This window comes from Falco rusticolus, chromosome 1 (genome assembly GCF_015220075.1).
Source record: "Falco rusticolus isolate bFalRus1 chromosome 1, bFalRus1.pri, whole genome shotgun sequence".
Lineage (NCBI taxonomy): Eukaryota > Metazoa > Chordata > Aves > Falconiformes > Falconidae > Falco > Falco rusticolus.
The window spans coordinates 49,521,873-49,548,713 of record NC_051187.1 but is presented as its reverse complement, the minus strand read 5'-3'; the positions used below and the strand labels follow the sequence as shown (position 1 = coordinate 49,548,713).

The 26,841-nt window shown below is 39.6% G+C and overlaps 1 protein-coding gene across 4 annotated transcripts in view; it reads left to right on the top strand.

Annotated features, from left to right (window-relative positions):
• TMEM131L (transmembrane 131 like) overlaps window positions 1–26,841 on the top strand; it is an 82,940-nt gene that overhangs the window by 39,893 nt on the left and 16,206 nt on the right. For 3 of the 4 annotated variants that reach the window (XM_037378405.1, XM_037378388.1, XM_037378414.1), the window contains 17 exons: window positions 735–845; window positions 6,890–6,967; window positions 8,851–9,004; window positions 11,278–11,336; window positions 11,674–11,782; window positions 12,747–12,852; window positions 13,481–13,634; window positions 14,296–14,466; window positions 14,769–14,838; window positions 16,799–16,916; window positions 17,683–17,824; window positions 18,764–18,873; window positions 20,508–20,580; window positions 22,728–22,870; window positions 23,501–23,643; window positions 23,978–24,164; window positions 25,205–25,390. In XM_037378405.1, coding sequence (XP_037234302.1) covers window positions 735–845; window positions 6,890–6,967; window positions 8,851–9,004; window positions 11,278–11,336; window positions 11,674–11,782; window positions 12,747–12,852; window positions 13,481–13,634; window positions 14,296–14,466; window positions 14,769–14,838; window positions 16,799–16,916; window positions 17,683–17,824; window positions 18,764–18,873; window positions 20,508–20,580; window positions 22,728–22,870; window positions 23,501–23,643; window positions 23,978–24,164; window positions 25,205–25,390 — 2,114 coding nt within the window. The remainder of the gene's footprint in view (window positions 1–734; window positions 846–6,889; window positions 6,968–8,850; window positions 9,005–11,277; window positions 11,337–11,673; window positions 11,783–12,746; window positions 12,853–13,480; window positions 13,635–14,295; window positions 14,467–14,768; window positions 14,839–16,798; window positions 16,917–17,682; window positions 17,825–18,763; window positions 18,874–20,507; window positions 20,581–22,727; window positions 22,871–23,500; window positions 23,644–23,977; window positions 24,165–25,204; window positions 25,391–26,841) is intronic. The other variant, XM_037378396.1, reaches the window with a different exon arrangement.

Sequence of the window (26,841 nt, the reverse complement as noted above, 5' to 3'; positions counted from 1 at the left end):
AAAAAAAGTATATTCCCTTTGATACTTTCTATCTGTAGTCAGAGATCTTCAGTGAACATGGAATGCATTGGATTATCCTCTTAATTAAAACACGGGGGGGTTTCTATTAAAAAAAAATAATCTTTTCATACAAGTGAAAAACCCCAAGGCATTTTTCTTTATCTCTAATGATTTATTCCCTCCACCCCCCATTATCTTGCATCTCATTGTCATAAACTAATCTTGATGGAGTGGAATATGAATGCAGTAAAAACATTCAACTTGCAAATCTTACAGTGCTTTGAAAACAGCAGACTTTGAAAACCAAAATGAGCAAAAATTATTTAGCTCAATTTTTAAGGCAAAGCCATTGAATTCAGTATGCAACTGGACTGGGAGCAAAGTTTGTCCAGAAATTACTGCACTGCCAAATGGTGTTATGTGTATTGTAGTTGCCTGAAAAATAGTGAGAGAGTTTAGATTCTTTATTGTTGAGATAACCTAATGCTCTGCTGGTGAGTGCTTTGTTTTGTTTTTGTAATAGTGCCTGAATGAGTGAAGATGCTAAGGTGCCATTTGTGTGTATAGTTACTTTCCACACTGGAACTTTCTGAGCTGTCTTTTAAAAGTATCTCATGTAAAAAAACCAATCTGTTTCTTAGGAAGATTGTTATAATTAAAAAAACATTTATCTGTGTTACTGTGATAACTGAAAAGCTAGATGTTGCTGTAATGTCCTGGTTTTTTAACACCAGGTTTTTGGAATGGGAACTCTGACGTCTTCTCCAGAAGAACCTAGAGTGCAGCTAGCGAGCGCCTACTTACTGCTTCCACACATTGAAAACATCCAGGCATCACACACACTGGTACAGTATACATTTCAAATGGTGACAAAACATCATCGTCTTAGATATAAAAGATTTTCATCCTCAGGTTGTTGGGATGCAAAGAACATAAACAAAAAGTCCAAGGACTAGTGACTGCAGGAGAGAGGTCGCAAGGTACAGGGCTACTGTGATTAACTGGTGTTCTGGTTTTATGAGACAGTCTTTGGCATTTGAACTATTCCCACTTGTTCCTTGTTCATGCTCCTGTGGCGCGCTGACAAAACTATTTGTGATGCCCTGCTCTGAACAAAACTGGAGAATTGATCTGTCCTAAAAAAACCCCAGCTTTGTACTATAAAGTCACAGAGGTGGGGCTGTTAGGGTTTCTTCTAGTTTTTACTTCAGACCCATTCCCCATGCCAGTTCACAGCAGGGCTGTGCCAACAGTTTGCCGCAGTTAAAAAGCACAACGTGCCGTGTGGCTGAGAACAGGAGCTGGGAGTCAGGCTGGAGTATCCCCTCTTGCCTGGATCAGTGCAGAAGGTCCCAGCTTTGCTTACCTCAGCTTGACTAAACCAGGGAGCAGCAGAGAATACAACAAAGTGGATTTATGAGGCATAACTATTTCAATTGAAAGAAGCTTTAATGATTTCTTTTACTTGGTTGCAGCTGCAGGTATTTTCATAGTCTTTCAGGCCATACAGAACCTTTCAAGGGAATAACTTAACTGGAAAAACTGATCTTTCAAATTCCCTTTTGTATTGTATGCAGTTTTATTTTTTTCAAAACCATATTTAGAATATCTTGGCATGTAACAGAATTCAATCATTTATCTAAATGTAAGCTGTGCTGATTGTCTTCATGATGTTGTATTCTGTTCTGCCTGAGAAAAATTCTCAGCTCAGATATTTTTCAGTCTGTATGTTAGGTCAGTGTGTTCAGACCTGTCAAGCTTACCTCTACCTGAGGATAATGCACAATTTCTTCCTTTTCCTTTCCTCTCCTCTATACCAGTCTCTTTCCTGTAATCACACAGGTGTGCTTACTTGTGGGCCAGCACAGACTGACTCTTGCAAAGGAAGCAAACATCTTCAGGTTTTGTAATTTGGGGTGCTAGCAGTAGAACTGAGAAGGGTTTTTTGGATGCTGTTCCTGACATGTCTGTCTGCATCTTCATGTCTAGCTCAATGGGTTCTTGTCAGGTACTGTCTGAAGTTTGGATGCAGACTCTGCAGCTTCGCAGTTCTGTCTGAATTTCTGAGTAGAGAAGTTCTGGGGAGCATTTGACATTTCCCTTACTGTATAGTGAGGAATGTTTTCCTATAAGGTCATGTTTTGCTCGAGTACAGGTTGCTTTTAGAAGGACATTGCTCTACAGATAGCTGTCCTCTCCAGAAGTGCCTCCTTCCATTCAACCTACTAATATTCTGATCCAGATCCCATAAAAATTGGTATGATTCTTTTTTTGCCCAGGTTTTATTTTAGGCTCAGAAGCTGTGGAAGGAAGAGAGGTCTATGAGTCTTGAGTGAGTGACTACACATGTGCAGATCTAAAGATTAAATGTAAAATTGAGATTTGTAGTGAAAAAAACATTTAAACCAAACGAGTCATACTCACTTAACTGTGTGTATTTGCTTTCCCCTCTTTATTTTTAACCACAGTAAAATACCAGCGTAAGTTCAGGATAATGTAAGCATCATTTACACATCCCTTGTCATCTTGGGATTAATGAGTTATAATCTTGGGTGACAATGTCTAGTTTGATAGACTAAAGGTGTCCTTACCTCTGAAGTCTACTGATACTACTTGGAAACCTGTGGTAAAGCTTACCAAGTGCTGCACGGTGTGTGTCTGTATGTTTCGCCTCTGTTGTCTCCTCTTTTAAAGGTGGTTGTGTTTAAGTTGTTTGGTAATACTGACATCCTTGATCATCAAGGCCAGAAAGGTAACGTTGTTTAGTCCCATCATGTGCTTGGTAAAATGGTTCCTCAGAACTGCTGGAGGCATTGTTGCCATAACCCAAAATACTTACTCTTACTCCTTTGATGGTTGGAAACCTACACCTGACTTCCAGTCTGAATTGCTTTGTGGCTGGTTTATATTTGTTTGTTAAGATACACATTTAGTTTATGCAGCTCCTCCTGCTTCTGACACTTATACCCAGAAGCATGCGTAGGTGGCATCGCATCTTTCAGCTTTTGCTTTGCCAAGCTGAATGGCCTGGGCTCTGTAGTATTTTCTTCAGTGATGGGTTGTCTGTTTTTTAACCAAATTGACTACTGCTTTCTGCAGCTCCTGCAGTTTGTAAAGATTTCTTTTGAAGGTGAATGGTCAGAATTGTACATAGGGATGTTGATGAAATCTTGCCTCTACGGAGTATTTATGTTGGAAATATGATATATCCCCAGTGATTATAGATGAAAGTTTACCTCTACAGTAGTATTTCCATTGGAAATACTATATGTGACAGGTTTTGTGTTTGCAATTTTTGTGGAAATTTAACTTCCATTGATGTTGTATGTTGGTTTTATCCTTTTAATAGGCAAAGGTATGCAGGCCTTTCATTTTTCTGTGTCATTCCCTCTGTGTTGTGTTTTGTTTTTTTTTAGCAGAAACTCTTGTGGTTAATAAGAAAAGAAAGAAAAAAGACAAGGTTGCCTTTTCCACTGTTGAATTTCACCCTCTGTTACTCTTTTCAAAGTTTCAGCTTTTGAAGGATTCAGGATTGGTGTGCTCTGGCTGTGGTCTTGGATCCCAGGATTTCTGTGCTCCTGGCTCGCTTGTGAGAAAGGAAGACCTGTGTCCAACACTGAATTCATAGTGTGTCCATGTGGCCATTCAGCATTGGCTAGTTACCACTAAGCTGTAACAGATGGTGGAACCCATATAGGTCATCTTTGTTTATCCAGCTTCTGGATGTAGTCTTTGTTCCAGTTGCCTGTTTTTTGGCATTGTTTAATATTGGGATGGCACTAACAGAGCAGCTACATCGCTGCTTTGCTGTGTTCAAAATGCTGTGCAAACACACTGGAAGTGTCAATGGAGGAGTGACCTGCAGGGCAGAATGTCTTGCCTTAGGAGACACAGGCATCACTTTGCTGATTTCCCAGAGGCGTTCAGAGTTTATGAACAAACAACATAGGAAATAATGCAAGTACTGTTGGGAACCCAGGACTCCCTAAGCTATGTTTTGTGCTGTTGTATGCAGAATCAGAGAAACAAATACGTGCAAGTGTGGTGCTTGGGCGTGGAGAAGGAAGGTAGTAGGACTGTGGGGTTTTCTTGGTGTGCCATCCTGATAACTGTCTGCAAAAAACTGATGAAACTCTGCTGAATCATTATTGCAGAGACAGCTCATTAACACCATTCAGAGTGAAAATAACTCTTTAGGGCCAAGGACTGTCCAGGAGAGGAGCTGAAGTATCAGCCTGCAGGAAGAAGGGAAGGCTTGTTCAATGTTTGTTCTTTTCTAATTACACTGTAGCCAAACCCCAGGAAGTGGTTTGAGCTCTACAGTCCTGATAATGATGCAGGAATATCTCTGTGAAAATCTTGTATAGAGTCATGTCTGCTTGACAGAGCACCGTAGGCAGAAAAAGGAATTCTACCCCTAAAAGTGACCTTGGGTCTGTGGTTGCTTGGTGGTTGTTGAATTGGCCTGCACCAGCTGGTCTGTTGGTGCTCTGTCTCTTTTTTTTTTTTGAGGGATCAATTAGTAATTGGTTACTGTACTGTCCCCCACTGAGAATCCTAGATCTTCAGCAGGGCTCCTTGCAGGTCAGACGGTTCATGGTTTTAGAGTTTTTTTGAAAGAGGCCTCTGTTTTAAAATTTAAATGTAAGGTCTTACCAAAACTGGCAAGAATTTAATTCGTGTGGCTTCTATCAGACTTCTGTATTCAGTTCATATAGGATTTGTGGGTGCTGACTATGTGTATACGTGCAAGTATGTGTACATGCATGCATACCTAATAAAAAACAGAGACACCAGGTAATGAAGTGGCAGTGGCTGTACACTTTGCAGCGGTCTTTCTAACTTTTCCCCTTGTGCCGTGCCTCTCCTTTTCAGTTCACCTCTGGTGCAAACATACGCTGCGTAACTCAGCTCTCTGCTCTGATTCACAGGCAGTGGTATTTACGGTGTAAACGGAGTGCTTGCACTGCTGGAAGACGTGGACATGGTCCTGGTTTTGTCACCTTGGAAACTCTGCTTCTGACGGTGTTTTCTTCTCAGATGCTTTATCTGCTCTTTATGGTTAACACAGCCATCCTACCAGTGTTGTAAGATAGTGGGCATGGCAGTTATGCGTCTGTTGTCTGCCTTAGATAAATGAAAACCCTTTTCCTTTTCTGAAAATAGCTTCACAAAGAGAAACAGAAAATTCCTGTAGAAAATAGATCAACATAATACACCCCAATTACACTTCCCCCCCCATGTGTGTTAGATTAGGAGCTTCAATTTTAAGGTGACAGCAGCTTCCCATGTAGATACATGCCAGGTCAAGAAAAAAAAAAAAGTTGGAAAAATGTGATGTAACTTACTATTGATTTTTTTTTTTTTTTTTTTAGGGGTGTGGGGTCTTAAACTACTTTAAACTACAATAGTGTTGAATAAGGGCTAACAACTCCTTATTTAGGACCGTGACAGCAGTAGCACTCTCTCAAGAACCACAGAGAAGGGGATTCTAAGTGTAAACGTTGATCTGACCAGAAAGTGACCCACAAAGTTGCTTTTCATAAGATCTTAGTGTCTTGTTAAAACTCCACTACTAGTCATGGCCGTGAGAGGTTAGTAAGTGGTGCATGTTTTGGAATCAAATGTTTTGGTTTTTTTATTCTCTCAAAATCTGATGAGGACAAAAGCGTTTGTAAAAAAAGAAAGGAGTTGACAGGGGTTTCTGTCCCGGGAGAGCTGCACCGGGGACAAAGTTTGGGTCGCTGCTGAACAGCTTTGCAGAGGTTACATCGCCCTCTTGTGTGAAGCCCCAGTCATTTTGGTATGAAATCTGGTTGAATCGGGAACGCAGAATGTATGTTGGCTTCCTTTTGGCTTTGCTTTTATAAAACTAGACCCCATGAAATGCCACGTGTGTGGTAGACCTGCACTCTGTGCACATGCACCCTTTCCCCTCCTGACTGTCCCAGGGAGATGCAAAATAGGGTGTTGGATGCTTCCAAAACTTTTCTTCACAGTTTCGCTTTGCAGCATCAAATTATTGAAATTCTTCAGTCAGTTGCACTGACACCTTCAGAAACTTGAACCTGCAGATACCCCGCTCAGATATTTAATTCAGCACCACAAGTGAAATGGGTCGGGGTGGGGTGGGGAGTCCACATCAGTCTTAAAATCACCTGGTAATTTTGCTGTAATTAGGCACTGATAGAGTGACAGGTTTGTTATTCTAACTTTGTTTTGTCTTCTTAATTTAGAATTAAAATATACTGGTGGAGCAGTTTGTGCAAGTAATGTGGTGGTCCAGGTTTCCAGATAGCTTTCCTGAACTGTGCTTGGCTTTGTCAGTTCTGTTGCCCTGTTAGATTTACGAGTGCTTTACAAGCTGGCACAATCAATGTCATCTTTTCTTTTCTCTTTCCTTTCCAATCAATAAAAAGGCAAAACAAGTATTTTCTCTCTGTCCATTTTGGCATGAAGCCTGTGTATCAAACAGAAACATCATGTTCTTGGCTTAGCAGCCGTATTGCAGTATCCAATCAGCAAAGAAAATACACAGAAAACAAGGAAAGAAGCCTTTGTATTACACAAAAAGACTGTGTTGAACACAGTTCATCAACATGTGAAAGCATATGAAAGGGTTGCTCATGTTGATGCTCTATAAATATTTAGTAATCATGTATAACAATAGTTTGATAAGTAAGTAGATATTGATGGAGTTCCTGAGAACTGGAGATTGATTGGAGGCCTACTGTACAGAATAATTGTATTTATTTTTAAACATTTCCTTATGTTGCTGTGTCACATGTGTGGAAACAGTTCTATTATCTTTATAAATTACAGTGTGTGAATCAGATTTATATAAGTCTTTTGAAGCAATGTGCTTGATGTTTTCTTCTCTTTCTTGCAGGCAGAAACTATGAATGCCAGCCTCTTACGTGTTCACCTTGAATGCAGTTTACCTAATGATGCATATCAGCAAGTTAAGGTGTGTTTTATTATCATTTTGTATCTATTTAAGTCATCTTACTTTAATCCAAGTTTAAAGGGGCACTTCCCAGAACTCTAGAAGTTCTAGCCACAGTGCAATTTCCATTGTCTCAGTTTAAAGGGGAATTGTGTTTTTAGCTATGCTTTTATAAAACCATACCCTATGGTATAAATAAAATGTCACACACATCACACTGTAACCTTCAGGAGAGGGGGAGGTAGAAAAAGACACCCAGTCCTCTGGAAAAACCGAAACCCAGCCAAACAGGCTAAGTGTTGTAACGCGTAGGTGTTGCAGCACTTACATGGAGTACAAAAGTGATCGGATTCCTGTAATTTCTTTTCTCCAGAAATGTTTCACATGTTTCTGGTTCGTGCTGACCTGGGATCATTTTGCCGAGAAGGGTGCAGTGGGCCGTCTGGGCTCAGGGGGCTCTGGGGGTGGCCATGGTGTGGGGCAGAGCTGAGGAGGGGACAGCTTGTTAGCAGAAAAAAAGTCCTCCTAAAGCCCTGAGCCTCCAGGACAGGAGGTCTGCTCCTCCTGGGCAGTGCCATCGGAAGCTCCTCTTCCCCTCTCTCCTCAAACGTCCTCACACAGTAGACGGGCGCTGGCTGGCAGCCACGGTGGTGCTCGGTGGGGTGATTGTTGGGTCAGACACATAGGCCCGTGCCGCCATCTGCGGCACCTTTCTCTCATCAGGTGCGAGGAGGCCCAGGCTCCACAGTTGTTTCTCTGTATGTTGCACGTTGCATGGGGTCCTGCGCTGTGTTAGTCCCGTGTGTGATTCTTGCGTTGGTTGGTGGGTAAGGCCATGCATGAGGGCACCTGAGCGGCCGAGATGGCGCGCAGTGTGGTTGCCCGCTTTCTGTTGCGAGCTTCCCGAGGGCACCCCATCCCTGCGCTCCGGTCTTCACAGCAGCCTTCGCCCCAGCTCCTGGCAGCCATTCCAAGTGCTGAGCATTTCTTGGGTGCTGTGCGAGTGGTGAACGGACACCTTGTTCCCAGAGATGCTTCCCCACTCCCGCTGTGCCTCCTTGCAGCACTCCAGGTCAGCTGGAGGTGTTCTGGGGGAGCTTCGGAGAGCAGCCCCCCTGCCGGGGGCCGGGGGTCTCTCCTCCTCTTCCACCCGACCAAATTAGTCCTCCCGGTTGGGCATCGGAGCATTTTAGTAACCTTCATGGTGCCGCGCAGGACCAATTTATGTTACTCACCGTTGATTGTCTAGTTTTGTTTTGATTTGTTGGCTTTAATTTTTTGTGAAATGCTGTCCTGTCTTTGTAGTTGCCAAGACTCCGCTGTCTTAACAGCAGCCACTACTTAGAGAAGGAAATAGGATCCTATTTGTATTTATCTGAAGTATTCTAGCCAGGCAGTGTTTTCTGTTAAGAATTGTACATGTATGTTTGTTTTTTTAAAATTACTTCAGTGAGAAATGGAGACAAAAAACACAAGATTTGGAAAAATTAACTATAAACAGACCAGGGAACATGAACTGTCTTCCTACCATTAAGACACATGCATCAGTCTGTTTATGGCACATATTATTGAAGGCAGAGGATTTTACAAAGGAAACTGTTTTGCAGTCCCTGAGGTGAGACTGAACAAGACAGTATAAATTTGCATTCTTTCAAGGTCCAGTGTCTGTTTTAGTTGGTTTTCATCTTTGTTTTTGCTGTGCTGTCTGTACCCGCTCTGTCTTTGGTTTCTGCTGAGATTTTAGCAGAGGTCCTAATTACTCCTGTTTTGCTAGCCCTTTGGTGCTGCAAACCTTGTTTGTTAGATAATACCTTTGATTAACTTCTCAAGATATCTTACTATAATGAATTTTTCCTGTTCCCTCCACCACCACACACACACCATATCTCCTTGTCTCGCTCCAGAGTTGCTGTTTTATGTCCGGTGACCCAGTGCTGCTAGAAATGAGCTTAATGGTAAGAATGGAAGATGCCCAACAAGATTTTGTGGAGCACAGACAATACTTACTGGAGAATCTTTTTGTAGTTTACGTAGCAATGGTAAAAACGAAGACCTCGGGTAAGTCCTAAATACAACTGTTAATCGTAGTAGAGCTTGATTTTATTACCTAAGTTGTAATTTGATGGGCTAAACTGAATCAAATTCAGTATGAGTCAGATGTTGCGAGTAAGGGAAGACAAATCAGTTTAGTTAAACAGAGCTTGTCAGCCATTTTGTTTAGGGCAGTTACTGTAAGCACAGTCTTCATAAAGGTAACGATAGTAAACTTGTAAGCTACATCTGTTCCAGTCTTTAGTCCCCCATGCTTATGCATTTGCTTAAATGGTATGGAAGGATGTCATGGTCCTTCATTTTCTACAACTGCGTTTCTGGTTTCCCGTTAATTAAGTTAACCATAATAGGACTATGAAGTTTGTACAGTACTGGGGATAGTGGCCATTGTGGAAAGTAGGGTAATGTGGTAATACAGGCGCACTCATCATTTGTTCTTGTAAATTAGAATTCCACAGGCAAAACAATCAACTCCTTGCGGTTTTTTTATGCTACAGTTATTGGGTGAAGAAGTCCTCTAAATCCAGGGAATTTTAAATTATTTGTAGGGCTTTGCAGTCTGTTTGAATAGCTTTTTTTTTACAATATCTGCCAGTTTTACTTATGATTGAAGAAGGAGAAGAAGGACCTGCTTAAGAATCCGGTTTAAAATAATATTTTTAGCATACTAGTTAGAAAAGATAAGGATCTTTTTGTCTTTTGAGAAATTCTGTTCAAGATATAGTCACACAACAAGATACACTGTTCCTTCTGTGCCTATTCTGTGATGTGATATTTAGACAGCGCTGAAACTGAAATGGAAAGCCTGCTGTAAACCTTGTTTTCCTGCTGGTGAGATGCCAGTGCTTTGTTAATGTTGAGTTGTGAATGTACTTCTCTTCTGTTGCTGGTAGGGGATTGTTCATATTTGTCATGTCGGGGTGCTCACTGTTAACACTTTTGCTGCTTAAAGATAACATAAGAAGTATGTTCTTAAGGCTATTTTCTGTTAAGTATAATGCAATCCTCGCTGTGTTAGAGGCTGGTCATATAAGCCCTTTGGACTTGCTGTTGGTGGAAAGTTCCATGTCTTGCTTCATCAGTACTGCTGGTGGCTTTACCATATCAAACAGCAATGCTTGCTTGCCTTCTGCTTGTGTGATTAAATGGGAGATGTGGTCCTGAGGGAAGGATACGACAGAAGGCAAGGTGCTGTGTTAGTCTCAGTGTACAGCGCGTGTTAGCACCTAGAGTGGGACAGCAGGTAGGCAAGGTCTGCACAGGGGAGCTAGCCAGCTGGAAAGGTTGAAGAAGAGTTACGTGCTTTAAACAGCTCAGGTATGTGGAGCATCTGCTCACTCAGTGAACATCTTGAACCCTCTTTTGGAAGCTGGTACATGTAGTTTTGCTTTCAAGCAGCTGAGTAAAGCACTCTCCTTATTAGAAATTGTGCCTGGTGAATTGAGAGAATGTCCTTTTGTGTCAGCCTGCACCTACTGGTGTAATTCAGGTATAAGCCAGGGCTAGAACTCGGTCTTCCTTCATGGAAGTGTGGTGACCACCCTGGTATAATAGTTGTCTGTTGTTCTTCTGGTGCTCTACATCTTCGTAGTGTCTTGTGGATGAGAACATAGCTTTGCCAGTGGCAAAGGGTAGTCCACCTTATCAGCAGGTGAAATAGCTGTACCACCTTATCAGCAGGTGAAAGCTGAGTTAAACCTATCTGCTGTTGCTTTAGTCAATACAACACTACCCTACCAAGTGATAGGACAATTCCTGTTTTAAGCCCAAAAGCTGTTAAGCACCAAATCTGGCTTCACATTGTCTCTGGAGAATGTTTGCTGTTCGAAGGAGGTGAGCCAGGATCTTGCATAGCTGTGTGCATGTACGGAAGAGTTTTTTACTGGCCTCTGTTGTGCTATTGGTAGGGTGGCCCTTAGACTTAGAAAATTTATGGCAGCGTCAGCCATCCTTCTTTTCTTCATTTGTGCCTCCTGTCTCACTGCCTGTAGCAAAGGGGGGGAGTTGTGGTCCATCTTGAATTTAAGATGCCGTGAAGGAAGATTCCCTGTTGATGCTTGACTTTATATTTGCGGCCAAAAGCCTTGTTGAGTGGATTTTTGCTCCTTTATGAAACAATCGCCAGCTCAAGACATGAATAGTTTCTCCTTTTCACAAGGGTAGCTGTCACACAAAGATTTTTAAATTTTAGATCAGGATTGCTGCTCATAGGAGTATCTGACAAAGCAAGAATGTTTCAATCCTTGTGAACTTACCTCCATGTTCATTCTTTTGGACAGGTGATTCCTCAGTAGATGTGTATGTCATGCATTCTGGCAACAGCCTTGTGCATATACAGGTAATCATGGGCTTCAGGATGTTGTGTTTTAGGGTGTTGAATTTCATTGGGAAATGAATTAGCCCACTGGCTTACTCTCTAGTGGCAGATTGATTTTGGTGGTGGCAAACATCTAATAGATCTTTTAGATGATTAGTTGTAGTTCAGTGATGGTTTGTTTGTTTTTTTTAAGACATGAGAGCTGTTAACTTGAATAAAAATCCAGGGGTTGATTTAGAAGATGTGAGAAAATGGCAGATATTGGCTTGCAAATATGACAAGAGGATGCACTAATACAGGAGCTACAATAATAATGGTAGTACTGCTAGAAGGATTATTGTGTCTTGTCTTCATGCAGGGAATACGGCAGTTGTCACAAAAAGACACATCACCTGTGGAGTTTGAGCCAGTACTGCTATCTTCATCATCTACTAACTTTACAAAAGTTGCTTCTATTCCTTGTAAAGGTACAGGATATGTATACTTACAGATAATATGATTAAACAGGATTTGATTACAAAAGGGTAGCTTTTTCCAGCAGATAAAGACCCTGAAAGATCTCAAAATCAACTTGTCTGAACTTTTGAGAAGGATGATGAATTCTTTCTGCTAATTGTTTCCACCATTTTTATGTATATACGCTTCCTCTTATGCCAGTTGAAGGCTCTAAGCTATACATATTTCAAAAAGGGGAAGAAAACGTTTGCTAAAATGTTAGCTGATTTTACAGTAAGCATAATTATTGAATATGCTTTTTCAGCATACTTTTGTAATTTGTGGTTATTTTTCTGTTTCCAATGTATTTTCTAAAAAGGCTATTGTGCTTGGGTGGTCATTTTCTATGACATTTCTTGGCAGGATCATTGAAGAGGCTTGCCTGAGACCAGGCATGTTTGTGGAAGAGCAAAGATTAACATTTAAGCATTGCTAACTCCAGCCTGTTTCCTATTCTGACCACTAGACTGCAGTGCATAGACTTTAAACATTTATGAAGCAGGCTGCTTTCATAATGATACTCGGGGACTTGTTTTTTCCTAGCAAAAAAAGGCAAGAAATAGGGAAGAAGGGAATATATATTAAGTCATTCTTTTTTTCAGAACAGTTTTGATTTATTAAAAAGAGGTGGTGTGCATGGATAAGTAAGAATTGCTGTGCCGGTGGCACGTGGTTAAAACTGATCAGGTTACTCTTCTTGACTTCGTTGTGCATGTTTTTTGAAGGTGTATAGCATTCATAAATTCTTCTTAAAGCAAGGTTTGGAACCTCTGAAAATTAGGACATAAGCAATTAGATGCTTTGCTCACCTATGTGAGAATTGGATCAGCAAATATTCCACTTTGTAGTGTTCTTCCAAATCCTCACATAAAAATCGTTGTAGATGTGCTTTCGCTCTGGCTGATGTGTTCTCCTGCGTGTCTGTTCTTTGCCCAGCTGCATCCTGTGACAGGGAAAGTCCCTACGCTGACAGCAAGAGGAATAATCTGTTGGAAGGCACTGCAACACTAAAAGCCTGTCTTTCCTGTCCTGTGATGGAAGGGTAGGTTGACAGTGGATTCTTGTTTGTTTGTTAACATTCACTGATACTACAAGAATAATACTGTACCCTGCTTTTAAGAGATGAGATTAACTTGCTTTGTCACCCAGCAATTCCAAGGACAGTGAAGAGGCTTCTTCCTACTGTTGCTGTGTCATTTGCCGAAACGGACTTGTGATATTTCAAGCAATAGTTCTGTAGTTTATCCAGGAAGAATTTGAGGAGACACCTTAGCAGCCCATATCATATAAATGTTGCTTAGAGTCTGTGATAAAATTTCCACTCCAGTGCAGAAGCAGGATAGTTACAGAAAAAAATTGTAGTCTTTTCTTCATTCATCTTTTGCTAATTTCATCAAAACTACCACATCACGGAGCAGTAGGCAATGTTGTACTATAGCATAGCAAGGGGGTAGAGTGATTACCTGCCTACCTCTTTTATACTGTACTTGTCAATTTTTACTCTGATATTATATGTAGGTATTCCAAAGGAAATAATTTTGTTCTTTCTCCTTAAAACCTTAAAAGAGCCTTATTATGCAGGAATACTACAGTTCTCTTCTGTGGACCGCTTATGCGTGCTCAAGGACAATTGCAGATGTATTTATTTTTATTTCTGTATTTACTTACAGGTATTTTGACGTAGATCCTTCTGCAGCATTGTTTCATATAGAACCACACCATAATACTTCAGGGTTTTGGTCCATATGGTTTACAAACAATTTTGACTTCAGCATTGAACTGAATGAAGTCTTCATCGCCAGAGAAGTGAAGAACATTTTAAAGGTAAGTATTATTTCTGCTTCATATGATGTTTTGTCTTTGATGAAGGATACAGTACTCTGACATACAGAATAGATTGTTTGAAGAACTCTGTGTTCTCAGAGCTGGTTAAAATCAGTTAAAAATAAAGGTATATGTAAACCTGTAACTGTTAAGTTCTGACAAGCTTACTCTCTCAATAGGAATTATTCACTGTCAGGCTTGGTTTTGTATTGTTTTATTAGCAACTTTCTTTCATTTGAATTGCAGCTACAGATGCATCAAATTATAGACCATTGCTCTGTTCTCAGAATTGTTGCATGTGTTTGTGCTCTATAGGATTCAGCATTTCTTCATAGGCTGTAATGGTAATGGAAGTCTTTCGTACGTAGATGAGCTTTGAAGTTTAGAAGGCGAAGCCAATAATTTACTCGTGCAATTGCTTGATTCAAACCAGGCAAATCTGGTTTATGAATAAGCATATGATGTAGGCATCTAATTGGCTCTTCGTATATTTAGATAGGAGATTTACATATGTGCACTGCTTGGATCAGTTATGGGCACATATGTGTGTGTAATAACAGCAAAAACATGAAGGAAGAGAAAGTTTACATTCTTCAAGGTACTGCTTGCACCAAAAATACTTGTACCAATTTTAATTCAGTTGTCATTTGATTCTTTCTAGATTCTGAACTTTGCCGAACCTTTGACTCTACCTCCAGGCTGCTGGAATGTATTTTCTTTGAAGCTCGGTGTGAAAGACGTTGTAACAAATGTGCTTTCTAGTATTTGTTTGGCCACAAATGTGGGAGTAATGTTTGAAATACCTCTGCAGATATATTCGACTGTGTCCAAGGTACCGTATTCAGTTGTGTTGAATGATGATTGTGCACTGCAAACTGAACTGCAGCAGCCTCTTTCTTAGGCCAGAAACATGTCCCTTAGTCCCAAAAGAAAAACTCAGTACCAGACCTCTCTGTGAAAACCGTTCTGTAGCTTGAGAGTTTAAGCCCCCCGAGCTGAACAGAGATGGAACTGCAGTTCTCTACACAGCCTTCATTGTCGTCTTTGACTTAACCCAAGTTGTGCACTGAGAAACTGGAATTTGTCCTCTTGTTTTGCCATATCTCAGTTTTAGGTTTTGTTTTGTTTTTCCAGCAGGGAGACCTTCGTTTTGAAGCAACTGCCTACTGTGATATTCAGTGTTACTTGGGAAAGTCTGATTCAGGTAGGCTTGTCTTGGTTTTTTTTGGCATCTGACAGTAGGTTTATTATAGAAAATTCATTTTATGTATCAGGACTTGTATGAACAATCTCAATATTCTCATTACAAGTACTTAGTTTTATGTCTTTTAAAAATATCTACTTTTCTGGGAGTATATAAAGCGATTTCAGTAACCTGTATTGAGTACACTGTGCAGTATTTCATACCTCTTATTCTATAGCACATGCTAAGCTATTGTTCTGTCTTGAAACATTTTTTGGGGACTTAATATTGTCCTGTAAGTTCTCATTGGTAATGTACTGCTCCTTGCTTTCTTCATACACATGTTGTCTGGAGATGTTGAGGTAGAATGATAAAGCTGTCAACTAGCTCAGTATGATTAGAAAATGTGCATACTGTGGGTCCAGATCCTGGGAAGTCTTTGATGAAAAACAAATGTTGACCAATATTCTGCCTTTAGCCAGAGTTAAATATGTTTCTCGCAGCAATAATTTCATAGATTTCTGTGAAAGATGATTATCAGGATTATAAGACAGCATCCTTAATGGTGCATCATGTGAAATAGAAAGAAGGGGTCTCATTCTTTCTGGAACTGAGGAATCTACCCCCAGATACTGTAATGCTGGGAGCTGTTTTAAATACCTGGCTGGCATTTTCCAGAATACAGTGTTAGGTATTACACGGGCATGATACTGCCTGATGAATGTTGAATTTGATGAAAGCTGATTCAGAATAGTGGAGGTTTTTTTAAACTCTGCTCAGTAAGGATTTTCAGTAGGCAGCTGGGTGCCATAGGCTGTAAACGTTTGAGTGCTCTGCTGAGTGTTTTTTCAAGATGATGCTTTCCTAAAATGTGTTTTCATATGAGGCTATGAAGAAGGCGATAGTAATCAGTCAAACGTAAAAAGGAGAGTTGAGGTGAGAATTAAGATGACATATGGAAACATGTGGCTTGAAGAATTACTGATATCTATGCACACTTAGGTACATATCTTAGAAACAAGTGTTAGTGTTTTGTTTGTTGATTTATTTTTTTTTTTAATCTGTATAAAGGAATGTTGCTGCTAGAAGTGAGTCCTTCCTGCTTACTTTCCTTCCATTTTAAAAATACACGTAATCAGATCTTTACGTACAGATATTCTGCCTTCTGATTTAGGATACTAGTATTTGTTAAATAGAAAAGTCTAATGCACAAGCTTGAAAATACTGACCTAAAGAACTGCATTATTCCAATCATCGTTAATCTCAATTGGTTACTTCAGACACTAAGGATTATAAAATAGTGCATGTATTTTCAAAATAAGCCATTTCTGTTTTCTTTCAGAAGAAAGTTGTTTTTCTAACTCCTTTCTGCTATGTGAAAATGCTTGAACCAATGTGAGTCTACTCTTTCTAAAAGGCATTAATCTTTAGACTGATTTAAAGCCTTGCAATTTTATCTTAAGAAGAATTTGAGACAATTACCAGCACACCAGAAAGAGAAGCTGAAATGAAAACACCATTTCTGCCAAACTGGGCTTTGTTTTGCTCCCTGCTGTGCTGTGATATTATAATTTTGTACCACTAGGTAGGGACTAGTATATAATCTTGGTACTTGATTGGCATCAGTGGAGAGTTCTGTGTAAAGAATACTGATAACATGATGACTTATCAATGGCATCCATTAGAAACAGCAGCAATAAAATGGGCTTACTTAGAGCATACAAAGCTTGTGCAATACCCATACTCTTGTTCGCATATAGAACTGGTGTTGTTTCTCAGATAATTTCTTTAAGTGAATCAGATTTGTACAATAATATATATACCCTCACATATGCTTGCTTTGAAGGGAGAAAGTGGTTACCTTTTTCTATTTTTGTGTCAAGACCCTTTGCAGGTACTGATTACTCATGTTCAGAAGTAGATTGATGAAAGGAGTAAATGTTATCTCTGTAAAAATACGAAAAATCTGTTATTCTTTTAGCAAATCTGCTTTGGCAAAAGAGTCTCTCTCTGGACCGTTCTGCCTGGGATGTGGATTCTGAGCTTGCAAGTGACCTTTATGAAAGATGGCAAAAAATAAGACATGGGGAAGCCTGCAGGTCTGTATAGCATCTGTTGAGGTTCTTAATTCAAGCCAGTACAGTGTTGTAAGAAAGAATATATCTGCTCTGAAGTATTTTTAATTAGAAAAAAAATTTTTGACCTACCTGCACTTAAAAGTTAGTTACTTTGAAGCAGCTGGAGTTGCAGAGTACCCCAGACACCCCCAGCTTCCATTTCAAGGCGCTGCCAGCCATGAGTAAATGTTTCAGATTCCCAAACTTCAGAATGTAAATAATGTTCTGAGTATAATAACCCCACCACAGCTACCCAGTGTGAAAGCAGGCAGAGCATGTCTTACCACGTCATTTATGAAATTGTGTGAGTCCAACAAGGTGGTATAGTAGTCCTTTCAGGATCAAGATCTTTCAATATCTTTTATGGTATTTAGTCCCTGCCCTAATGGATACTGCATACTGGGGATGCTGGGGAGGATGCAGTCACTGTGACTGAGCAATTCTTGTAAAGGTGGCGCATCAGTGACATTGGCCCCTTTCCAGAATAAAGAGGTGGAGCTTTGAAAACTAGTCGTGTTGCAGGTGGAAAAGTGGACACTCAAGGGATGCACATAAATTACACTGACTCTGTACTACTAGGTAACAGCTTTATGGGCTTTATTTTGTGAAGAACATTTTCAATCAAAGATTAGTTGACATAATTGTAGGTCCTGGCAAATCATCTTTTTACTTTTTTGTTGTTGTTGTTCTTTGTTTGGAAGAAAAAAGAAAATAAAATTAACAAAGTTTTCTGGTTTTGCCAATGAAGCAGAAGAAGTATTTTAGGATCAGCTCGCTTTATTTACCAGAAGAAGCCGAAAGAGGAGTCCTTTGCCTTTTTCTTGCCACGGTTGACTACAGAACCTGGCCTTACCCTCAACTTCAGTGCCACAGCAGTTAAAAGTAGTATGGTGAGGATGGTGGTTATGCTTTTTCTGAACTGATGTATGCTTAGCTCGTTTAATAACAAAGTGTGCGGTTAACATTTGGTGATGCTTACGTGTTCATACTGCTTGTAGGTCAATGTTTTGAAGTCTAATTTAAGACGCCAGTTTTGTATCCCTTTGGCTCTTTGAGTTCTCTAACTACCTAGTTGTAATACTTCAATACGGAAGAGGAGTAAAGCAGTGTAGTTTTAACTAACAATTGTTCAGAGTTGCTATCAGTGTACAAGTTTACATGCATGTGATAAAAATAATTGAACAAGAGACTGGGGATAGGGTGTACTGTCGTTAATGCTGCGTGTGGTTATGGAATGGCATTCCTCATGCCGCTGCCTTACGTAGCAGAAGCAGGTAAAGCATTTGTGAGAGGCACAACGCTTGAGAGATCAGCAGAGCAATGTGTTTTCCAACCACCTCATGGTTGTTTCTTTCTCGTTTGTCAGATTTAGGTCACTACTAAACTAGCCTGGGCCAGATGTGCTTGTTGTGCATTACCTCAATATTCCTTTTGTGCCATTTAATTGTTAGTCATTATAGTAATGTGTATAACCTGCTTGCATTCAGACTTCTGTAAGGAAGGGTGGCCCTTCACTAACATCACCCTCTTCTGTGGAAGAGCATTGTTCATGTCTGCCTGTGTTAATCCAAATGAAAGGGTTGTTTGGGGCGCAGGGGAGATCTGTATTTTTGCACATGCAGTTCTTCATGCACTCTTAGCTGGTTTGGCCGATGATGACGTGGTGACGTGTCCTGCTGTTCCATGCAGTTTTGTGCACATATGATTATATTGCATTAAGACAGAAGCCAGATTCGATCCCTTGAAAACACAGAACATGTTACCAGTGCTGAATTATTTTACCTTCCAATTTTCAAGTGTGTTGTGTTTTTCTTTTCCCCTCCATTTAGGTAAAATACTTTGTACTAAGAAACCCTTCATCCTTCCCAGTTACGCTGCAGCTTCTGCCTCTTTCTTACTACCCTGATCCCCAAGCTTCACTGAATCTTCTCAACAAATGGTAATGAGTATAACTATTTCAGGGTACTGTTTTCCCATTTAGAAGATCTATTTGCCATGCCTTATGATTGTTGCTTATTGTTTGTTTTAATTATTCCAAGTGCAGCTTAGGTGGAGACAACATTCTGACCCGTTTTTGGAAGACATAATCACATTTAGAGCAGCTCCCTATATGATGCATGACTTTGTAATGCACCTGATCATTCTTAAAACCAAACTGAGCATGTTTTCAGCAAGTTTGTTTGCCGGCCAAAACCTAATTGGTCATCCTTTAAGATCTGAAGCTTAGTGCAAGCTTGTGCAAGCTGCCTGGGTGAGGGGAGCAACTTGCAGAATTGGGGGTGTGCATCTCCTGCAAGTCTGGTTGGGAAGTATTAGAGAGTCTGTAGACTAAACAGTGAGGAGGAAGGTAACTCAGCCTTCCCACTAGAGGAAGTTTTCTTAGTTTTTTCTTAGGTAAAAAACGTAGTTGAAGAAGAGGAAACAGGAGCCAGTAAGAAGAATTAAGGTCCAGAGCCAGGAACCCCAACTGTAAATGTTTAGGGCCAGCTAAGCAAATGTTTTTATGCTGTTTTGAACTTTCTGTTTTAGAACTCAGAAGATCTAATGAGAAATCTAGATAAGTTTGATGAACAGTATAAAGGGGTGTGGTGAGGTGGGTTGAAGTTCACCAAAGTAAGCCCTGGCTGTCACACTTTGAAAAATTGTGTAGTTGGTAGGGCTGGCTGTTTGGTTGAAGCCAGTGGAACTGCTCACGTGCTTAAGTGTAACATGCTGCTTGGGGGTTCAAATCCCAGAGTAATTGCTTCTTTAACCTCATCTCTTTACATATATATGTGTATGTGCATATATACACACACATTAATAACTACATCAGTTTGCATACTAAATATAACTTCCACATAACCTTTTTCTTGTGGTTTGAAATTACATTTTCTCTTCATCTGCACACTTTCCTTTCTGCAGATCTAGGTTTACCAGAAATCATGTCTGCTAACTGGCTCTTTTTTAAGCTAATGTCATAGAAAGTTGTGACAAGTGAATTTCCAAGTCAGTGGCTGGAGATCCATTAGTCCTCTATAATGTAAATTTTACCTATTGGTTTTCTTATATCTGTTTTTAATGCCTTAATGTCACATGCTTATAATTTGCTGTCAGGTAATAATCAGCTGCTGTAAATGAAGTTGATTTACAAAGTATGTGAAAGACAATAGGAATTTGTCCCATAAAAATCATGAGCAGCAAGAGGGATATTTGAGTAAATTAATGAGATTTGATGATGATTATTTATTAGAAGTTATGTGAGCAGAAGAAGATTTGGGGCTTTTGTGTTTGTGTGGCTTAGAAATTTTGTTTCTTTATTGTGATCTGCAGTTTATCGGCAGCTTTGCTGAGAGATCTAAAGTGCCCAGCCATTTGCCTGTTTTCCAAATGTGTAGAATCCACCTAAAATGATTGGTAGTGTATTCTGTTAAAATGCTGGCCTGCATTTCCACTGTATTTCACATCTGCTAAAATGCAGTTGTAAAAGCATTCTTTTTTTAAGAATAAATGCCAGCATGTTAAATATAAGTCGGTGTAGTTCTGACAGACTGATTTGAGATGCTTTTTTTTTGTTTGTTTTGGTTTATTCAGGTTTGGCATAAATGTACAAGCTATTAATTTCACAACCACTGAATTCAAGCTCATGGATGAATGTTCTCCCAAGGTAAGTTGGCTAATTTTGATAGAAGTGGTCTGACACACTAGAAAAAGCTTTTTCTAGCTACACTACATCTGAGTTGTTCCCAAGTGTTATTTACAGCAATTTAATTGTGTTTTTGTGATTCTCTTGTTAGGCTTGTATCTTTGCAGTTATTGTTTTTTTTCCAGAGTTTGAGTGTTTTAAAAACAGCTATAATGAGGGAGTGTGTGCATGCCTGCATGCATGTGTGTACGTGTTGAAAAGGCCACAATTTACGTTCGGTGTTGGGACTTACAGTTAGCGAAATGACAGGCTTTTGAGTCAGTCGTGTCAGAACCTAGCTGATAGTCTTTTCAGCAGAGGAAAATACTGTCTGATAGTTCAAGGGAGGAGAAGTCTGGATTTCTGCACTTCACCTCAGTCTCATTGCAACTCCCAGATTCCTGTTGGAATGTTATGGTGCGCTCTGGTTCTGATTGCCTCATTTATAACACGGGCGTTGATAACACTTGACTCTGTCACACCAGGGCTGAGCTGTGGTTAAACCCTGAGATGTTGTTTCATTGATAAGAGAAATAGAGAAGATGCTGTATCAGGGATGTTGGCATATACTGACAACCAGAGTACTGTCCAGGGTACCCAGAGAATTTCTTCCTGGGTTTGGAGTTTGTGCAAAAGCCTGGAATTGACATATTTTCCTTGCTGTCTGGGCATGCTGCAGCCACATCTTTAATGTCCTATGTAGGTTACATGTTTCTGCATATAGGCTTTAAGACCTTAGTGAAAGATTAGTAGCTTATAAAAAGAAAAGACTGTTTGCTACAGTAATCAAAGCTGACCTTTCCTTTCTGGCAACAGTTATTAAAAGTTGTTCTAAAAGAGAGGAGACAGCAGTTCATAAATCCTAGCCTGTAGGCACATGCTGAAAAAGAGAAGGTAGTTCCACTAGTACATGGATAGGATGGGTGGAACTGAGTTACCACAGTCCCATACACCATACTCTTGACCAAATGGAAAAACAGTAGTAGATCTTTACATCAATGTGTGTAATATCTGTTTTTCATTAGAGACTAGAAGAGCTAGGGGGAACATGTATGGTTAGATAGGTATTCAGCATGTACGAGATGAATCTTGGCTTGTTAACCAAATCACTAGTTGTTAATATTTACATTTTTGAATTTGTCGTCATTTCCCTAGTCACTTTATATACATGTGTAATGAATTGTTAGGCTCACATTTGAGTGCATGCGTGTCTTTGTTTGTAGGGAGTGACAGGGTGAAGTTTGCAAATGCCATACATGGTTTGCTTTTAATAAATATTGACTGTTAAATGCAGGTTCTGAAACTTTTTTGTATATGTTCTTTTTTCTTAAAATAGACTAAGAATAAAAACCTTTTGGACTGGAAAAAATCAGAAAAGCCAGTAGTACTGCAGCCATAAGTTGAAAAACAACCAAGCAAGAGCCCATTTTGTAATGTTTATGGTGGTTTTGACTGCTGTAGGTGTCTGATCACCCCTAAAAGGAATAGAAAATAGAAAAAGTTCTGGAATAGAAAGTTTTGGGGATATTTTAATTTTTTTAAAAACAAAAGAAAAAGAACAAACAGCAGTATTGAAAAAATAAATCAAAAAAATGTACAAGATTTACAGACTCAGTGAACTTCTGGTAGTTCTGGTCTTCAATTAATGTGGTAGCGAGTTCACTTTGGTTTGTTCCCAGTGACTCAACATATTTGCCAACAGTCCCTTTCTCACTTAAATCAAGTTGCAGGTCTTACACTGAGGGTATAATGGTTGTCACATTTCCCTGTGTAATCAGTATAGTGTCAGTTCTCATTGCATTGTGAAGTGTTTCAGGATCCCTATAATATGAAAGAACTGTATGATTTCTTTTCCATCTGAGCAAGTAAGAGCTGTTTCAAAAAAAAATAATGAAGTAATACATTCCTCATAATAAGTGCAGTAATATGAACTTTTGCTCAAATAAACTACCTTATCTGATGATCCATGTTGTCAAATTGAAATGCTTTAGTATGACATGTTAGTCAGCAGTTATTGCACCTTGCCAAAAATGTCTTATGTGGTGCTAAGTGAAGATGTAGTGCTTTCTTTGTTGAGATCTTCAAACACACATGTTTTCTGTGAGTAAGAAGTGCATTTTTGTTAACAGAATGCACATCAAGAGGATCTTATCAACAAGAAATGCAGTTCTGAGCTGCTTTGGTTAAGTTTACAGCCACTGGAAACCAGAAAAGTTGGTGTGATTTTTACACCAGTTGACTACAAAAGAGTAGCTTCCCTTATTTTAATCAGGTAAGCCAAGTTTCAGTTGTAAGTGAGAATCAAACAACGCAGGGTAAAAATGAATTTGCCAAATCTTGGAGCAAAGACAAATGGTCAAAATTTGAAAGCCTGAATCCTCCAGTTTAATAAAAATTGCTTAAATAATCTTTGTGCCTTATGTCTCAGTCATTAAAAAATAGCCTTTTTTTCTTAATAGGTGATGAGTGGGTTATAAAATGCATATGTACTGAGGCAATTTTGAGTTAAGAGAGCAGCACATTACGTGGCTTTGCTATTATCAACTTAACTCCATAATGATAGGATTTAAGTATTCAGTGAGTCTAATGTGCAACCACACATTGGTTATCCTGGGAGGAAAAGAGGAGTTTATGGAGGAAGCTATCATTTTTACTAGGTGGTACTGTTGTTATCCAGCGGCAGTGGTCACAAAGGTTGTTCCTTCACTGTCAGAAATTTACTACTGGTGACTGGTTCTGGAGTGATCCTGTTTGTATTTAGGGGAAACCTATCCAGGTGTGGCCGCTGATTCTGTTACTGAAACACTGTTGTCTTGGGTTGCTACGCAGATGGCGAAGCTGTGATTTTGCAAGCTTCATTTGTGTTATAGTGGCTGATTGCTTGATTCTTATATTATGGCAGAAACAACTTGACTGTTCTGGATGTGGTCAGTGTAGAAGGCTTTGGAGCCAAAGAATTGCTTAAAGTAGGGGGAAGATTACCTGGTGCAGGAGGATCTCTTCGATTCAAGGTGCCAGAAGCTACGCTAATGGACTGCAGACGACGTGAGTAAGAAGAAACAGGTCTCTGATTTTGTAGCTGGCTGCGTTACTCCATAGTGGTACTGATATGGTACAGTAATGTTAGGTAAATGGAATGTTGAAATAGAAAACGGTGAAGAGCTTGGTCATGAGAGGTGTAGATTCTTTCTCAAAACACTGACTGAGGATAGTTACAAATTCTAGAAGTACGCTACTACAAAACACTCTGTATTAAAATGCTGGTCACTTCTGAATTTTTATTAGAATGAAAGTATAAATAGTGATTTATTTATAAACGTAAGAAAATAATTTTTCAGCACTCTAAAATATGTATTCTTTTTTTTTCCCCCCTTTTAAGAACTGAAGGACAGCAAGCAAATTCTATCCATTACGAAGAACTTCAAAGTAGAGAATATCGGGCCTCTTCCTATAACAATTTCATCAATGAAAATCAATGGTTACAGTTGCCAAGGATATGGATTTGAAGTGTTAGACTGTCAGCAATTTTTCCTGGCTCAGAACTCATCACGAGAGATCAGCATTGTGTAAGCACTGACAAATTTGCTGACAAGTTAATTTAAGTGGAAATTTTGAATAATTAATTTCAGTAACAGACACTCCAGTAGCACACCCATACACAAAATTTGGTGAGCTTTGAATACAGATTTCATAAGAATTTCTCCTTTTCAGTAAGGGTAACACTAACAAATTGATAATGCAATAATGTTTATTTAAAAGAATCCATTTTTTAAAAAGCAAGTAGCACACGTGCTTTTATCAGTGCATTATGAAGTAATAAATCAAAGCAAAAGAGTGGTCACAATAAAAGATTAAGAAATGCTTTGCCACTGGCTTTTTTTACTTATTTGATTGTGGTTCCCTAGCTTGTTCCAAGTAGCCTGGCCACAATCTAGTCATGTTTTCCTAACATTACACATAGTCTAGAATTGATTCTTTCTAAAATCCTGTCGAGTGAAATTCATGAGTTAAACATCAGTATAGTTAATATTACTGTATTACAGTAACTCTAGTTTCATATACAGCGTGTCACCTCTACCGCCTGGAAAGGCAAGTCATACCTTCTAGCAGTACCCATGGCAGTCAAACAGAACAATGAGATGGTCAAGGCAGTAACTGGAAGAAGAGACAAATCTGATGTTTCCTTCTGCTTTTCCTATCTTTCCCGCCTTGTTCTAGACTTAACTGTAGTACCTGGCCCGTTTCCAAAGTAATGCTGCCTGTACATTAGACAGCTGTGCTTTTGGTAAAGAGTGTTTTGGTTAACGAACCATTTGGTTCGTGAGTTGATTGCATGCACATGCGCAGTAATGAGAGTATTCTGAAGAGTCACAATAAAATCACGTGTTTTACTGCTTGAAAATGACCTCAAAAGTCTTAATCTTTGCTAGCTGTTGATGCCATCTGCATAGTCTAAGCAGACAGTGGTCACTTGTTTCATTGTCTTTTTTTCATGTTATCAAATCAAAAGTTATTTTGTATTTTTTGGTATCAGTGTGACTTCAGAAAATGAAATTCAGCCCTACAGTGGAAAAATAACACCTGTTCTATCTGCTTTTCCTGACAGATTCACTCCTGACTTTACATCTTCTTGGGTAATCCGTGAACTTACGCTGGTGACTGCTGCTGACCTGGAGTTCCATTTCACGCTCAATGTGACTCTTCCTCACCATCTGTTACCGCTGTGTGCAGATGTGGTGCCAGGACCCAGCTGGGAAGAGTCTTTCTGGAGGCTCACAGTCCTCTTTGTAAGGTAATGTCAGGGCCCCTGCATCAGTTTGAAAGGGACCTGCCAGTGAAAGGTCAGCAAGCACTTTTGGCTTGTGTTAGATTTTTAGTGGTGACAGGCCTAAATCTCTACTGCACATGTCTCCCAAGAGTCTGCCAGCTGACGGTGACATCTTAGGTGTGATGCATTAGCTGGTGATGGAGTTGTCAAGCATTTCTTGTTGCTCCTCCTGATAAACTTCAGTGTTAAGGCGGCAAAGAAAAAGGGCTAGGATACCCCCACAGGAATACCCACTGGATGTTCCCCTTGCTGGAAGACTTGCTCCCTCACTGTAGAGGTCCACATGTAACATATTAATATCTGAACATCATGAATAGAATTGAGCAGACTGGTCGATTAAACATTCTGGAAAATTAACATAAATCTTACAAAGTTTGTGACAACCAAGTCAAGACCTGCTTTCTTCTGCTTCTTTCGCTTGTTAAAAAATATTCATGTTTATTATTAGCTTTTGCTTGGCACACTGCTGAATAGGCTACCCCAGAAAGATTATTTGGCTTGTGTTGGCTGACTCATTGCTCGCACATGATGAACTTATTTTAAGAGGTTGGTACCTTTTTACAACAATGAAGGGTTCTGATCCTATGCATACTGGTTTTTTTTCTTCCTTTATTAACCTTCCACACTGTGTAGTGTGAATTGAATGTTTTGTGTTTGTCACAGATGATATCCAGTCTTTTCATCCCACCAGCCCTGAACTCCTGCAGTCAGTACTAACAGGCAGTGACTGTGAATGTCATGGTGATACATACATGTGCCGATGCATATACCTAGCTGAGATCCTGATGCACGCTGCTTCTGCTTGCATTGGTGTTTTGACACTGAAAACAGAGCACAAATGAAGCAACAGTAATGACGGGGTGACGTGGTTGTAGATGCAACAGAAGGAGGCTGCAAGGATCTGAAAAATCAGGATCTTCTCATTCTGTTTTATGCTGCATAATTGAGGCAGTGGTTTGAATTACAAAGATTTTTGTTCGATTTACATGCAATGTAATTAATACACCAGAGAGGATATTTTGCAGCTTCCGTTTCGGTTCAGAAGTACAGTGGCATTTGTAGCCCATTTTATGCCAGCATTTTCCCTAGGAAAAGAAAGAGATCGTATTAAATAAATATAATGACATAACTGTTATGAATTAAGATACTCAGAAGACTAATAGGTATCATACTATGATATATTGCCATTGTGTTGTAGTGAGACTTGGTTCTAACGGATCTTCAGATCAGGTATTAGCTGGTTTAGAATGATATTTTTCTTTGTTAGATTTTTTTCTTGGCAGAGCTCATGCCTGAATGATTTTATGGAGAGAATAACTAGCAAGGGCTGTAAGGAAAAAAATGAAAAAGAGCGTTACAACTGTTATTTTACACTGTAGTTTTTCTCAATTAGTAAATTCTCACTTAGAATGTAT